The 15,553-nt window shown below is 46.6% G+C and overlaps 1 protein-coding gene across 4 annotated transcripts; it reads right to left on the bottom strand.

Annotated features, from left to right (window-relative positions):
- Positions 1 to 7,603, bottom strand: LOC123144572 (polyadenylate-binding protein RBP47). Of its 4 annotated transcripts, XR_006471719.1 has the most exons (8): positions 7,163 to 7,603; positions 5,424 to 5,877; positions 4,931 to 4,986; positions 4,697 to 4,827; positions 4,485 to 4,581; positions 1,974 to 2,276; positions 1,797 to 1,890; positions 1 to 420 (listed from the first exon to the last, which is right to left on the bottom strand). XR_006471719.1 is itself a non-coding variant. In XM_044563781.1 (6 exons), exons 1-6 carry the CDS (start codon positions 7,520 to 7,522, stop codon positions 410 to 412), a joined length of 1,104 nt encoding a protein of 367 aa, XP_044419716.1. In that variant the 5' UTR covers positions 7,523 to 7,603; the 3' UTR covers positions 1 to 409. The 4 variants fall into 4 exon arrangements, 2 of the variants coding, with proteins under 2 accessions (XP_044419716.1, XP_044419715.1); XR_006471718.1 differs by having other exon boundaries at positions 1,797 to 2,276; XM_044563781.1 differs by lacking the exons at positions 1,797 to 1,890; positions 1,974 to 2,276 and having other exon boundaries at positions 1 to 415.
- Positions 7,604 to 15,553: the final 7,950 nt, after the last annotated feature.

The raw sequence follows: 15,553 nt of genomic DNA on the forward strand, positions 1-15,553 counted from the left end.
TTGAGAAAAATTAATTCCAGCCAATGGTTTTATTAGCAAGTCAAAATTTCTTACAACAATACGAATAACTCAACTCTTTATTGTCTACAAGCCTTGCTTTAGGTTCTACTAGCAACACGAATCTGCAGACATCACATTCATATACCTGTCTCTCTCGCCCGCTTTTATGGCCATCTATAATATGTCATCGTACGATACTGTGCTTACTGGACCAAAACCTTGTTTTCTACTGGAGTTGGGAGGAAACAGAGACGACCTCTATCATCAGCTCACTAGTTGCTGGTTACCGTAGAAAGGGTAGGCTCCATAAGCCGCAGCATACACGTTTGGGTGAGGAACTGGCGACCCGTAGCCATATCCACCGTAGAAAGGCGTGCCGTAGTACATGCCATTCCGCCGATGCCCAGAATCACCCCTAGACTGCAAAAACAGAAGATTAACATTTAAGATTTTTGTGAGAACAACTAACAATTGCAAGAAATAAAATCCTTTTTCCAAGACACTTGGTAGGTATAATCATCCACTCTTAATAAGAATATTCAACTGATAATGGGTAAGCCTGTCGGAGTAAAACTGATGGTAAATTAAAAGCTGGCTGAGGACCCATACAGCACAGCTCATAGAGGTTTTAGGAAGGCTAGCTACACGACATGGAGGGGATACATGTTGCCAGACAATGCACACCATGAAAAAGGACTCACGTATCAACATGTTCAAAGAATCAATAGACGATATCACAACCTCTTTGATCTTGTTTCATGGAAATAATGGCAATCTTGCATGTGTACTGTTTCTGAACAAACTCGCGATCGGAGTTTAGCAGAACACAACAATCAACCAAACCAAATGAGAAAATGCATGCCCAAAACCCTACATCAATTGATTCGTCCAATTTCCAACTTCCAAGGGTAACTTGGGTAACACAGTTAAATGCCTAAGCTATAATTCTAAATTTGTATTGACTACTAGACCTGTCTAGGCGGGCATCCTCTTGAGCTTTTCGAAGAAGAATAAACATATTTTCACTGAAGCTAGAGCCCTTCTCGATTTTCTACAGTTATGGATTGTAGAGGAGCCGAAGCCCATAAGCTGGAGCTGAAGAGCAGCCAAACAGGTCATGATGTCTCTACATAAAGACTACAGATAATTGTGTTGTTGTCCAATGAATTTATGTAATCAGAATTACACAGTTCGACACTAGAATATGTAAAGGAAAGGGCTGATAGAAATATCGCGTCTAGAAAAGTGCAGGACACAAAGTCGTAGAGCTAACTACATAGGTGAGCATAATGGAACCGTTCGGTTCACCACTCAAGAGAACAGACTCCAACCATTACCATGGGTCAATGCTATGGTTGCCAGATATACATGGGGTAATGTCGGCCCAGGTGCCTCCCACCCATTACTGCAGCGTGTGTGAGGGCATGTGGCATATATAGCCGTTGTCGTGTGTGTAGGGGCATATGTGTAATACTGTATCAAACTGAATCTTTCCAACTCGAGACCTCTTACTTCATCTTCCTCCCCAAGTTTCCCCAATTCCTCTCCACGGTGGCCGATTCATTCCTCCAATTTGTCCCCTAAATTACTAGCAAAAGGTCTTCTTGGGCTCAACAACGCATGGAAATTCAGGAAGATAAACACAAGCCTAAAAAAGTGTTTCTGATGGGCAACCGGGTGTTTCTGGAATTTCAGTCATATATGCATGAGCCGGTTTCTTGCTGCAGTAATCACAAACTTCAATTCAAATATTTTGGGCTTCCAAAGTGTTGGAAAAGGTGGGTGAAGTGGCATACCAGCTCAAAATCCAGCAAATATCATCCTTTTGTCCATGTCTCCTTCCCCAAACCTGCAAAACCACCTGAAGACATCGAGGCGGCTTCTAAATCTCTACAGTATGATCAATCTTTGGTGAGTTCATCCAAACCTGCCCAAGTTCTCCAAACTCGGCTTGTCAAAGTTGGAGGCCATACCCGCAAGCAGTACAAGATTGCATGGAGTGGTCTTCCTACTCAGAGTGGGCAAGCGTGCTATCGGAGTTACCTTCGGCTTGAGGTCAAGATCTCTTTTAAGGAAGGGAAACTGCTACGGCTGCTATATCTACATGGGTGGTATTACAGCCCAGTTGCCTCCAGCCCATTACTGTAGCATGTGCGAGGCCCTGTAGCATCTATAGCTGCTGCCATGTGTGTGTAGGGGTATCAATGAATTATATTGAATCTTCCAACTCGAGACCTCTTGCTTCATATTCCTCCCCAAGTTTCCCCAGTTCCTCTCTGCATCACCTCACATGACGTAAGGGAGTGCTACTGGTATGTAGTAAATAAAGTAAGACCACTTAGAGGACTGATAGGGACAATACGACACTACAATGCATAGTACAAACAACATGCTTCCAAGAATGCTCAAGTAGATAGTTGACCCATATCCAAAAAACATTAGTCATGCATGCAGGTATTGTGCTACATCAAAGGGGGATAACTAGATCACACCACATGTGTTGTTGCAGGAATTGGCTGCAATATATTTCAATTGAGATTTGGTTGCATGGAACATCCACTTGGATTAATAATTTGAGAGCTGATACTGAAATGATTTATTGTATAGTTACAAAATATTCGTTGAATGTAAATAGCATAATAGAACGGAAAGCCTTTTCCGCATGCAGGATCGCATGTTGAGGTGGGCTTTTTCTCATGCATGGTTGCAAGTTCATGTGGCATGCATGCATGTTGAGAAAAATAAGTTAGTGGGGATCGCCTATTAAGTTATATAGGATATAGTTAGTCTCCCTCCGGCTGCTTGAAGTGCCCTTCAACCCAAGTGGCGTAACAGCATCATGACTACACCCGCATGAAGAGAAGGGGAGGACTAACTATTCATAGTTAGCCATACTTCCTGCCTAGTGACCACAAATGGATTGTATCCACTTCTATAGAGATAGAGAACCTAATATTTGTGGTTGGCGGATGTATTTCTTCTGCTCTAATAATGACTATGCATACCCTTCACACATGGCCATTTTATATGACACACAAGGAAAGAAGGCACTGCTACCTCTATTTGTAAATAGATAGCACTCCTAGAAGGTGTGCAATCAAACTTTCCTATGTTTGATTCATTACATATAATAATATACTAATATTGGCCACATGAATATAATTTTTTTATATTTCTTCATGAGAACCCACTTGTGGTTGGGTTGTTAGGAGGGTGGTCGGACCCCCTAACCCACCAGGGATCAAACCCTAGGTTCATATCTCATTTAGGAGGAATATTCCCCCAGTGGGAGGCAACATTCCCACCGAATCTTGAATCTCCACGACTCCAACCATCCATCAATAGACTTTGTGAGTGTGTCTGTGTGTGTGTGTGTGTGGTGGTCGTGTGCGCGTTGCACCTACATTGTACTAGCTGTTCTCAACAAAATCATGAGATTTTTCATGGACTTCTTTTCATAATATAGTAATTACATTTTTATACTAAGATGCATACAAGAAATTCATGAGCAAAGTTGCATGTTAGAGACCGAGACACATCAAACCCAACATCTATTTATGAATGTGACTACTACGTATGGTTATTTAGTGTTACTTTTGGTCGTGTTGCTTGACCTGGCCTAAAGCCAAATAATTAAGATAAAACTGGATTGCATTATAATTACTCCCTGCGTTCACTTTTGTAAGTCGTTTCAGACAAGTGAAAAATAGACTGCTTTGCACACTGTCTGAAATGTCTTCAAGGCCTTATAAAAGTGAACGGAGGGAGTAGATAACTTAGACTGAATGATATCCTTTGGCACCCATCGAGATCCTCAAGGAACAAACACACAAGGAGATTTACTCAAACCACAATCTCACTAGCCACATGGGCATGGCTAGAGCTGGGCCATGATACCACCCAAGCCCAAGGTTACAGGACATAGACTACAGTTTAGCATATGTTCACAAAAGCTTGTTATCTCAAGCAGCATAGCATGCATAGAGAAAATTACCATGAGCAAATGTCAAACACTATCAGTTTCCTTTAAAAATGAGCAAAAAAGTGAGAAATAACACCCAAAAGAAACTGGTGTAATAAATGCAAATTTCCTTCCGAGCATATACGCCTTGGTTGCGGGAGTTAATGTATAACCCCACAACTTGCAATTCAAGTTCTCATTGACGCAAATGTGGGTTCCTATATACTCCCTCCGTAAACTAATATAAGAGCGTTTAGATTGCTACTTTAGTGATCTAAACACTCTTATATTAGTTTACAGAGGGAGTATATTGTAGGGGTCCCCCTTACAGTTATCTTGAAAAAATCCATTGTCCAATGTCCATGCAGATTTACAATGCGTTAAACACAAATTTCCGTTGTCCATGCAGATTTACAACTGTGCATTAATCCAACACTGAAGAAGACGGTCACAGAAAGTTGACGATATGTTAATCTAGCGAGATTAATTAAAATATATAATAACAGTCTAGAACAATTCAAACCTGTTTGCTTGCTGGACTGCGGCCCCAAGAAAGACGAACTGCCTGCTTCCCGATTGTTGATCCACTCAACCCTTGTAATGCTTCTTCCGCATCAGCTCTACCAACACAAAGTATTCATTTTCACAATTTCAAATATTCCAACAAGAACCAATAAATATTTAAGCATCCAACAATTTCTCGTAAGGATCTATAGGAACATCTTGGTAAAATACCTGTTGACAAATTGAACAAAACCACATTGTTTCCCAACAGGAATTTTGACAGAAGCAACATCACCATATTTCACAAATGCTTTCCTTAGTTCATCTTCACTAATGTTGGGGTCAAGCCCACCAACATATACCTACAACAATAACTGATATGATACTGCACCCATTTTACACATAAGAATCTTGGAAGATTTATTTTTAGAGAAAGAGATTGTCCACTAGGAAACAAGCACATACTGTCCTGTTAGTCGAGTCACCATCTGATTGTGTTGGTGGAGAGGTGCCAGAATCACCTGAAAATACAATAATCATAGAAAATAAAAAAATGTCAGACAAGTAAGTCATAAACTGATACTTAGGTTCAGCAAAGGCACTAGTCAGCCAGCAGCTTAGCTGGCAGACCAACGCCTACCGCTATTTAGACGGGCCTAGGTGACTGCCTTGGCAGGATAATAGTCTAGGTGGAAGACAGGAGAGTGTTGGCTAAGTAAAAAATCAAACCAACAATACTTTTGCATATGAGAACTATATAAGTATGATACTGTGATACTAATATGTCCCACCCACCCACAAAGCACCATATATAAGCACTCATGATGAAAACGAGTCCAGACTAAACATGCCATAAAACGTTATTGATTATTTGGAAATTTCAGAAATTACAGAAGGATAGGTCAGGCACATGATACCAAACATGTTATTCAAAACAACTTTGAAGTGATGGAAATACCTGAAGTTCTTCTAGGAGTTGCAGGTCCAATGCGAATTGGCCGAGTGGAGCAATACACACCATTCATTTCAGTCATAGCATGAGTTCTATCAATATCATCTCCAAACCTAACAAATCCATAGCCCCTAGAACGGCCGGTGTTTGCATCAATAATAACTTTAGCTCCTTTCACAGAACGATATTTGTTAGCAAAAAGTTCCATCAACATGTCATCAGTAACATCAACAGCTAGATCACCAACAAAAATTGAGTGATCAGAAGCAAGTTCAGAGCGTTTTTCTCCAACACTATATGATGCCCAATTTAACTTAAAAGCTCGGTCAGTAGTAGGCATTACATGACCAGCAAAATTCTGAAGTGCTTTCTCTGCTGATGCATGGGAACAGAACTCTACAAAACCATAACCCTCAGAAACTCCGGAATGTCTATTGCGGATAACTTTAATCGTCACCACCTACAGAACAGATAGGTTGCAGAGAATGACAATTAGCAACACATGTGAAACATGCTAATTTAACAGAGAAGCGATGCTTCGTAACATGTTCTTTTCACTTGTTAAATTCAAGAAAAAAACACTTATGTTTTTAAGTCTCTATTACAACCTCCAATCCATTGACGCTTAAGTTGTACTAAAGCAGCGTCAATTAATATGGAACGGAGGTAGTACAAACTTATAGTAGTATATAGCTGTAGGGCCTTTCCCGCTTGTTTTTGTTTCAGAAAAGGGGAAGTATTAGAGCATCCACAATGTTGCCGAAGCCAAATCTGACATGTATGTACGATTTGGCGCCGGTGCTATTTGTACATTTGATCCACAATGTATGCGGTGCCAGTTTCAAAAGGGTGGGCCCTATCAAACACCAGCACTGTCACCAATTAATAGTTAAAAACTACTTCCTTACCGATGGGCAAGTGCAGAACTCTCTCCATGCAATCTCTCACCAAACCAAAATAGTGTTTCTTATTCTCTCAACCAGTTTGGCATCGATGCCTCTAGGAGCGCCAGTTCCCTCTTTTTTCAATTTGACAACACCCTCCACAATGGTCAAACTGATGCCAAAAGCTATTTTTGCATTTGGCACCATCAATTTGGCATACATTGTGGATGCCCTTACCGCATCCACTGCCATTTCTTCCGACAATGAACTGTTCCACAGAAAGCATGGCCAATAATTTAGAGGTTTCAGAGTTACAATAAATGAGAGCTAATGGTCCTGGCAAGACGTGTGCGCAAAGGAGAGCTATAAAAAAATGTGAGATCAGCATCTACGAGAAAGCTGGTTACTGTTTCTGGTATAGCCCTCCCAGTCTTCAATCACATATCCCTAACAAATCGTAATGTGTTCCATCTTTCCTCCAAACTACCCGAGTGTAAACTCCAAACTTGACGCCTTTACCCTCTTACTAACAAAATTTATACAGAAACTCGCACTTGACTTCGAATTATGCAACAATTCGCCACCAATATGACTAATTTTATTGTCTGTTGCACACTTGCACGACTACTGCATGGAATGGCCTCAAAGTTTGCGCCTTTAGCAACTATTGAACCAACAGTACGAAAAGAAAATACAGCGTTGTAATTACCATGCAATTTTTAATCGCAAAAATAGTTGGCTATCTCGATTGCAACACAATATTGACAAAGCAGCGAATTGATAAAGGACAAACATAACAGGATTTGAGAGATCCGGCACGGATAAGGCTGGATCGGATAAGCGAGCTCGGGAAGACCTAACCTCGCCGCTGGGGCCGAAGCAGCTGTGGAGATAGTTCTCGTCCATCCAGTACTGGAGGTCGCCGACCCAGATCGTCCGGTTCTCGTCACCTCCGTTCCCGCCGGATCCAGCCGATGGCGGAGGCGGCGTCACCGATGCCTGCGGCGCGAAATGCTTCACATACTGCGGTGTAGGAGGGGGCGGCGCGGCCACCATAGGCGGCGGCGGCGGGTAAGGAAGTACCACCCACCGCGGCTGCGGCATGTGGTGGTGAGGGTGCGGGTGCCCGTGACCGTGCGGTACTTGTGGGCCATGGGCATGGGGATGTGGGTGCGGCGCAGCTGCCACCGGAGCATCGGTTGTCGCGGCCGCCATCTGCATCGCCGCCGCCACCGCTGTGAGGAGCAGGAGAAGAGAGAGGCTCGCGAGGAAGTGGAGGCGGAAAGAGAGGGACCTCGTTGCTCGTTGCTGAGGGTGAGGCTACACTTATATAGGGCGTTAGGAACGGATCTGGGCCGTCAGATCTAGGATTTCGCGGGTGGCTGTGGCCGTCTGATGTGCTGTTGCGAGTGACTGACGCGTGGGACCAGTGTGAGTTTGCGGTTTTAGGGAAGGGAGTTGCGCTATACTGCTACTTTCGTGGGATTCGATGGTTGGGAATGTGCGGCTCAAGTTTTGCCATATTTCGGCAAACAAATGCACTTAAGACCGCCTTTAGATGTCTCCATTGAAGCCATGAAAACTGAATTGGTATTCCGCTGGCAGCAATGCAGTTATTTGGCTGGACATCGAATCTGTATTGGAAAGGTAGAGGCAGTTCAGTTCGTTTTGGCTCCCATGTAAAACTCCCTCCCACAATTCGAAGGCCTGCCGCTCCAATTTCGACCAAAATCACTCGCTCCCGCAAAACATACCGTTTCATCCTCGCGACCACAAACAGAAGGAGAAAAGGAAAGGGAAAGAAGACAGTGTAAAGGTATTAGATGTAACTCAATTGTATTCATCGGAGCCGACAACAATATATATAGGAGATGTCTTACGTGACAATCCAACTAACCGTGCCATATCTCTAGGAGTCAATCTATACATGGCTAGATATCATAAAAAGCTCAATTGGAGATAGATACAGATATGTCATGTTCAACACCCCCCTCCCTGCAGTCGAAGCGTCAGCGTCGGTGATGCAAAGACTGGAACGGAACTCCTGGAATGCAGTGGTTGGCAACCCCTAATTTTACTTGAAGTTGTATTTTTATTTGTCACATATCATGAGTTTTGCTTGGAACGTCTGATGCTTGTTATCCGCGTTGGTATTCCCCCGAAGAGTAGAGGATGATGCAGCACATCAGAGGTAAGTATTTCCCTTAGTTATGAAACCAATGTTATCAATTCAGTAGGAGAGCCAAGCAACACTATGTAAACAACACTTGCACACAAACAACAAAAGCTTGCAACCCAACGCGTAAGAGGTGTTGGGGATCGTAGCAGAAATTTAAAATTTTCTACGCATCACCAAGATCCATCTATGGAGTTTACTAGCAACGAGGGGGAAGGAGTGCATCTACATACCCTTGTAGATCGCGAGCGGAAGCGTTCAAGTGAACGGGGTTGACGGAGTCGTACTTGTCGTGATCCAAATCACCAATGACCGAGCGCCGAACGGACGGCACCTCCGCGTTCAACACACGTACGGAGCAGCGACGTCTCCTCCTTCTTGATCCAGCAAGGGGGAAGGAGAGGTTGATGGAGATCCAGCAGCACGACGGCGTGGTGGTGGAAGTAGCAGGGATCCCGGCAGGGCTTCGCCAAGCGCAAGCGGGAGGGAGAGGTGTCACGGGAGGGCGAGGGAGGCGCCAGGGGCTAGGTTACTGCTGCCCTCCCTCCCCCCACTATATATAGGCCCCCTGGGGGGCGCCGGCCCTGGGATCCCATCTACATGGGGGGCGGCGGCCAAGGGGGGAAACTTGCCCCCCAAGCCAGGTGGGGCGCCCCCCACCCCCAGGGTTTCCAACCCTAGGCGCAGGGGGAGGCCCATGGGGGGCGCACCAGCCCACCAGGGGCTGGTTCCCCTCCCACTTCAGCCCATGGGGCCCTCCGGGATAGGTGGCCCCACCCGGTGGACCCCCGGGACCCTTCCGGTGGTCCCGGTACAATACCGATAACCCCCGAAACTTTCCCAGTGGCTGAAACTGGACTTCCTATATATAATTCTTCACCTCCGGACCATTCTGAAACTCCTCATGACGTCCGGGATCTCATCCAGGACTCCGAACAACTTTCGGGTTTCCGCATACTAATATCCCTACAACCCTAGCATCACTGAACCTTAAGTGTGTAGACCCTACGGGTTCGGGAGACATGCAGACATGACCGAGACGACTCTCCGGTCAATAACCAACAGCGGGATCTGGATACCCATGTTGGCTCCCACATGTTCCACGATGATCTCATCGGATGAACCACGATGTCGAGGATTCAATCAATCCCGTATACAATTCCCTTTGTCAATCGGTACGTTACTTGCCCGAGATTCGATCGTCGGTATCCCAATACCTTGTTCAATCTCGTTACCAGCAAGTCACTTTACTCGTACCGTAATGCATGATCCCGTGACCAGACACTTGGTCACATTGAGCTCATTATGATGATGCATTACCGAGTGGGCCCAGAGATACCTCTCCGTCATACGGAGTGACAAATCCCAGTCTCGATCCGTGCCAACCCAGCAGACACTTTCGGAGATACCCGTAGTGCACCTTTATAGTCACCCAGTTACGTTGTGACGTTTGGTACACCCAAAGCACTCCTACGGCATCCGGGAGTTGCACGATCTCATGGTCTAAGGAAATGATACTTGACATTGGAAAAGCTCTAGCAAACGAACTACACGATCTTTGTGCTATGCTTAGGATTGGGTCTTGTCCATCACATCATTATCATTCTCCTAATGATGTGATCCCATTATCAATGACATCCAATGTCCATAGTCAGGAAACCATGACTATCTGTTGATCAACAAGCTAGTCTACTAGAGGCTTACTAGGGACACGTTGCGGTCTATGTATTCACACATGTATTATGATTTCCGGATAACACAATTATAGCATGAACAATAGACAATTATCATGAACAAAGAAATATAATAATAACCATTTTATTATTGCCTCTAGGGCATATTTCCAACAAGAGGTGTTGTCAACCCTCAACGGTATTGAGATAGATTAAATTGTATAGGTTTTGATAAATAGATCTAAAAAAATACAAAATAAAATAAAATAATTACAGCAAGGTATTTTTAGATTTAATATGATAGGAAATAGACCCGGGAGCCATAGTTTTCACTAGAGGCTTCTTTCGACAAAATAGCATACGGTGGGTAAACAAATTACTGTTGGACACTTGATAGAAAAGTGAATAATCATGATGATGTCCAAGGCAATGATCATGTATATAGGCATCACGTCCAAGATTAGTAGACCGACTCCTGCCTGCATCTACTACTATTACTTCACATATTGACCGCTATCCAGCATGCATCTAGTGTATTAAGTGACTATATAGATCATTCGCACACACCTCAATAAACAATTGTATGCATTCTAAACTAGGAGAAACGATCGTCTAGTCATCTACTTCTTGTGATGCTCCCGCCACTGCTTTGTGGCTCGATCCCTCATCTGGGGCAGGAAGAAGACACTCCCTCGTGTCAACGATCCGCATGTACATCTCGTCGCTTGTCTATGCGTCCTTGGCCGCGTACTTGACCTGTTGTTCATCCAGTATCTCATGCCAGACACTGTGCCAGGCGTTCTTGTCCTTCTTACTCTCATCCTTCATCTTCACGTAGTAGGGGTCGATGTTGGCCGAGGCGAGGTCAACCAGGGAGTTTTATTTGTTGTTGTCGCCGCCCCAGACCTTGTAGTGGTCCTGGATGTTGACAAGATTCTAGCATTTCAAGCCCGAAACCTCGAGCGCTTTTAGATCGTTGGTGGTGTCCACCGTAGTGAAACTGTAGTTGGAGCTGTTGATAAACCTGGAGAAACGCTCGCAAGGCCTTGTGGACAGGTGGTAGTGGTAGACGAGGACATCATGTCGCACGCACAACTGTGCGACGGCAACCTTCTGATCGTGCCCGGCACGACCGATGGTCTACTCGAGGTCGAAGCCGACCACTTGGTACTTGTCCTCGGCAAGCAACTGCTCCATAGTTTGGATGGAGCTCTCCACCGAGACCGGCTCATTCGTGTACACCACCGAGAGGGCCTTCCCATCATGTGGGTGTCCACTACGTATGCGTGGTGAACTGCCCGCCGTTGTCGTCGTCGGCCGCTGGGAGCGCCATTGGATCCAGGGGGAGCGCCATTGGAACCGCTGCATGTCCTCTCTGTATGTGTCGTCGTGGGTGTGCTTATTGTGTCGTGTAGCGCGAGAGATGAAGGTAAATGGCTGCAGGAATAAATGGGGGCCGGGCGGCCTAGATTCTCGCCGCGTCCGCATGGCAGTTTTTGCAGCGGGTAACTGGATCGTTGCGCCACGCCCGACGCAACCGCATGCACACGAACGTGTGTGATCCTGCGCTAGCCCCAAACACTGGCAGCGCGCGTGGAGGGACGAGGGTAGAGCGCCCGGAGGGACGCGAGAGCAGAGCGCGCGCGGCGGGACCCGAGCAGAGCATGCCGCGGCCGCCTCAACCGCAAGCAACCACACGCATAGAGCAGTTGAACACGCAGGAAAATGGTTGTCTATAAGCTGGACGACAGTTGCGTCGCTGCGTAGAGAGCGGCCGTGTGCTACTATCGCCGTCTTAGTCTATTAGTCCCCTTTATATTCTGTGCCATATTTTGACCTTAAATTTAACCAACAAATGTTAATGCATGTTACAAAAATTATATAATTTGATGCTATGTTCAAATACAAATCCAATGATATAATCTCTAATGACATGCATTCGTATTTTATTAGTTAAATCTGCAGTCAAAATTTGGCACAAAAATACATAGACGACTTATAAACCAGGACGAGGGTAGTAGGTAATTTAATCGCAAACGTTTTTTATTTTATTAATTGTATGTGTACGTGTCCTTTCGTCCTCCTCTCGCACGTCTTGTCACCCTGCTGCCACAGACGGCTTAGAGCGCAAGCTTGAGCAGCGCGCGGGGGCATTCTTTTGGCCAAACTATAGTGAGCCTGTTCCCGTGCAACTGCGTAGGTTCCCGTGCAAGCTTCCCGCCCAAGTCGGTGAAATCCCCCAAAATCCCACTGCTTACCTGCCTGCTATATAAACCCTCATGGTCGGCAAGTCCTGCGTCGCATTTTCCCTCCCTCCCTGTAGCTTATCTCGCCTGCTTCTCCCACAATCGTCAATGGTACCGGTCCGTTATTGTCACTCGGCCACTCCGCCGTCATCAGAGGACAGCTCCAACTGGGAGGCTACACCACGGCGGTGGCGTAGTCCCCTGTGTAGTGTAGTGCGCGTGGGTCCCTGTTAGGAGCGGCGGAACAGCCACCACACGCTCCGCCGCCGCTGCCCGTCGGCAGCTGTTACCGGCTGCCCTGGCTGCCACACCACCGTCGAAAGCCAGGGCCATTGCCCGCTCTACCGCCGTGGCCCGATGGTGGGAGGTGGCCGTCGTGGCCGCCACCCCACTGCCGGCCACCGTGGCCATCACCCGCTCCGCCGCTGCGGCCCAAAGGCGGGAGGTGGTGGTCATGGCCGCCACCCCATCGTCAGTCGCCGTGGCTGCCAGCGCACCATCGACCACCGGGATCATCACCTGCTCCGCCACCGTCGCCCGAAGGTGGAAGGCGGAGGTGGAGGCCCACACGTGCGTCAGCTACCTTGTGCGCTACATCGAGTTCCCGCGGGAGGAGGAGGAGCGCCTCGTCGAGCATGCAAAGAGCCTTACCGCCGCCGTGGCCGCAACACATGTTGCCGCAGAGGCGAGGAATCAGGAGATCTACGAGGAGAACCACCGCTTCGAGAGGGGTCGTCTGGAGCGGCAGAGGGTGTTCGAGGTGAGCGTCTCTGAAGGTGTGGCAGCGGCAGGTTGCAGTTGTCCACCTCGTCGGTAGGCTCCTCCTCCTCTGCCTCCTACTAAGCATGCTCGGCAGAGGAGAGGCTGCTGGAAGTAGCACAAAGCCCCTCCGTAGTAGTAGTATTTAGGGGCTATTTTGTTCAGTTCATCTGATTATAGATGTGGTGAAACTGTACAACATACTTAAAATTAGCTAGTATATATAGTTGAACTAGCTATTCAGTACGTGGTTGGCAACAATTGGGAAAAAGTTTGGTCGGTTCAGCTGTCGAGTTGAACTATTTGTATAAAGAAGGACTGCTTAATCTATGAATGAAATCTATGCTTAATTAGTGAATTTTAGTTGCAAAAATTAGATAGTGCTAGTGATTTTTAGCTGCATATTTTCACAAATCGCAGTGTTACAAGGTTGACAAATGGCAATGTTACTAGATCAACAAATGTCAAGCTTTCCAGTTTGACAAATGGCAATATACCTAATATGACAGATACAAATCTTACCAAATTGTCTGTACGTGGTTGCACATGGGTCATCCAAAACAACCATTTGCGTTGAAGGGATGTACAGATCCTGCTCGGCACATTTTCGCTTGGCTTAGCGCCGAAGTCTGGCTTTGCATACCGTATTCAATTTGAACTGTTTTGCGTTGAAGAGATGCACAAATCCCGTGCTGCAAATTTTCCCTTGACTTACTCGGGAAGACCATAGCTCTCACTTTGCACATGGGTGTTCTATCTAAAACGTTTGCGATCAAGAGCTGCACAAATCCTGCTCGGCACATTTTGCCTTAGCTTCCTTGGGAAGCTATCGGTTTGCATACGGGTGTTCTAACTAAAACGTTTGCGATGAGTGTTTTATATTTAAAAACCATTGACATTTTTTTCAAAAGAAAATCGTTTGATAAGTCTGTACATTAAGAGAGAAAAATGCAAGTTCATTCAACCATATCTTTCATTCAGTCACACTATGAATTTACGTTCATATGATTAAGATACAGTATTAAACCCAAAAAAATTATTTCCGGCGGTGGCGGAGGCGGCGTGCCGCGCCGGCGTTGTCGTTGTTGTCCTCTGGGACGTCGTTGTTGAAGTCTTCAAGGCAGCACGGAATGTTCTTCACTTGGAAATCAAACATCATGTCGTCGCGCGATCGACGGGCGGGGCGCGGGAGGACGGCAACTGGCGGCACTGCGAGGTAGCGGTCGACGGTGGCGTCCCATGCCGCTGAGGGGGGCGCGCGCACGGGCACGGGCGCGGCGGGTGAAGGCAAACGCACGGGGACCGCACCGGCACGGGCACGGGTGCTGGCGATGGCATGTACACGAGCTCGCGCGGGTCCGCGGAGACCTCACTGACGCCCGCGGCTTCCAGCTCTATGATAGTGCTCAGCGACCAGCCCGTCAATGCTATGGGGATGGTCGTTGGCGCGGGAGCAGGGATGGGAGCTGGGATGGGCGTGGGGTAAGCAACCGTCGCGACCAGCTCGTTCAGGGCCATGTCCATGAGACCCCATTCCTCCTTATTTTCTATCTCCTCCGGCTCGGAGTCGACTTCACCAAACTTGAAGACTAGTGGCACATGATCCTTCTGCGCCATGGCGTTGGTGGAGGTCTGCGGGAGGGAGGAAGGGCAATGGGAGGCAAACAGTAAGGCCGCCCATATTAAACAGTGGCTCTGGCGCCATTAATGGAGAGAATGCGAGCAAGGTGGGCGGCCATGGAAGTCAAAGGGCTCGCTTCCCAGTGAGCCCGCGCAGCGTACAGCTCGCTCGCTTCCCTGTGAGCTACGCATTGGAGGACAACTTGCACGCCTCTCGGTCAGCCTGCGCACCCGACTGCGCTCGCACACCTCCCGTTCAGTCAAGCAGTTGTTCGCACAAGACCTCCTATAGCCATTAAAAGCCAGACACGTGGCGTCACGTGAATGGTTAACAGAATGCACACAATTTAAATTATACAAACGTTTGAGATGTTAAAGTGGCAGCTGTTTGTTTCAAAATTTCTTTGTTGGCTGTTATTCGAGTGCGCCTTCTCTCAAAATGGACACGAAAAATACCACAACATGTCGGGTGCCATTCCATGATAGCATGCCAAGTTTCATGAATTTCAGACGAGTTTTGGATTTACTAGAATTTAAAAACAAAGTATCTCAACATTTTACCGGCAATCAACAGTGCCCTAGTGTTTGAAACTCATTCCCATTTCTTGCATGAGACCTAATCATGCACCCAAGAACACACATTTCATATGTCAACCCATTTTTTGCACTGGAGCATGTGCATGTAGTTTAAATTTGAATTATGCACATAAAATGCCTAGAAAACCCAGTTAATGTATAAAAATGTCCAAGCGAACCCCGAAAATTCCCAAAAATTGAC

This window comes from Triticum aestivum, chromosome 6D, assembly GCF_018294505.1.
Source record: "Triticum aestivum cultivar Chinese Spring chromosome 6D, IWGSC CS RefSeq v2.1, whole genome shotgun sequence".
Classification (NCBI taxonomy): domain Eukaryota; kingdom Viridiplantae; phylum Streptophyta; class Magnoliopsida; order Poales; family Poaceae; genus Triticum; species Triticum aestivum.

Excerpts from the sequence above, each read along its gene's own strand:
- LOC123144572 (XM_044563780.1), bottom strand. The coding sequence starts at position 7,522 with ATGCAGATGGCGGCCGCGACAACCGATGCTCCGGTGGCAGCTGCGCCG. Across the intron at positions 5,878-7,162 it reads GCTTCGGCCCCAGCGGCGAG|GTGGTGACGATTAAAGTTAT; the intron begins GTTAGGTCTTCC and ends TCTGTTCTGTAG. Across the intron at positions 4,828-4,930 it reads GTGACTCGACTAACAGGACA|GTATATGTTGGTGGGCTTGA; the intron begins GTATGTGCTTGT and ends TTATTGTTGTAG.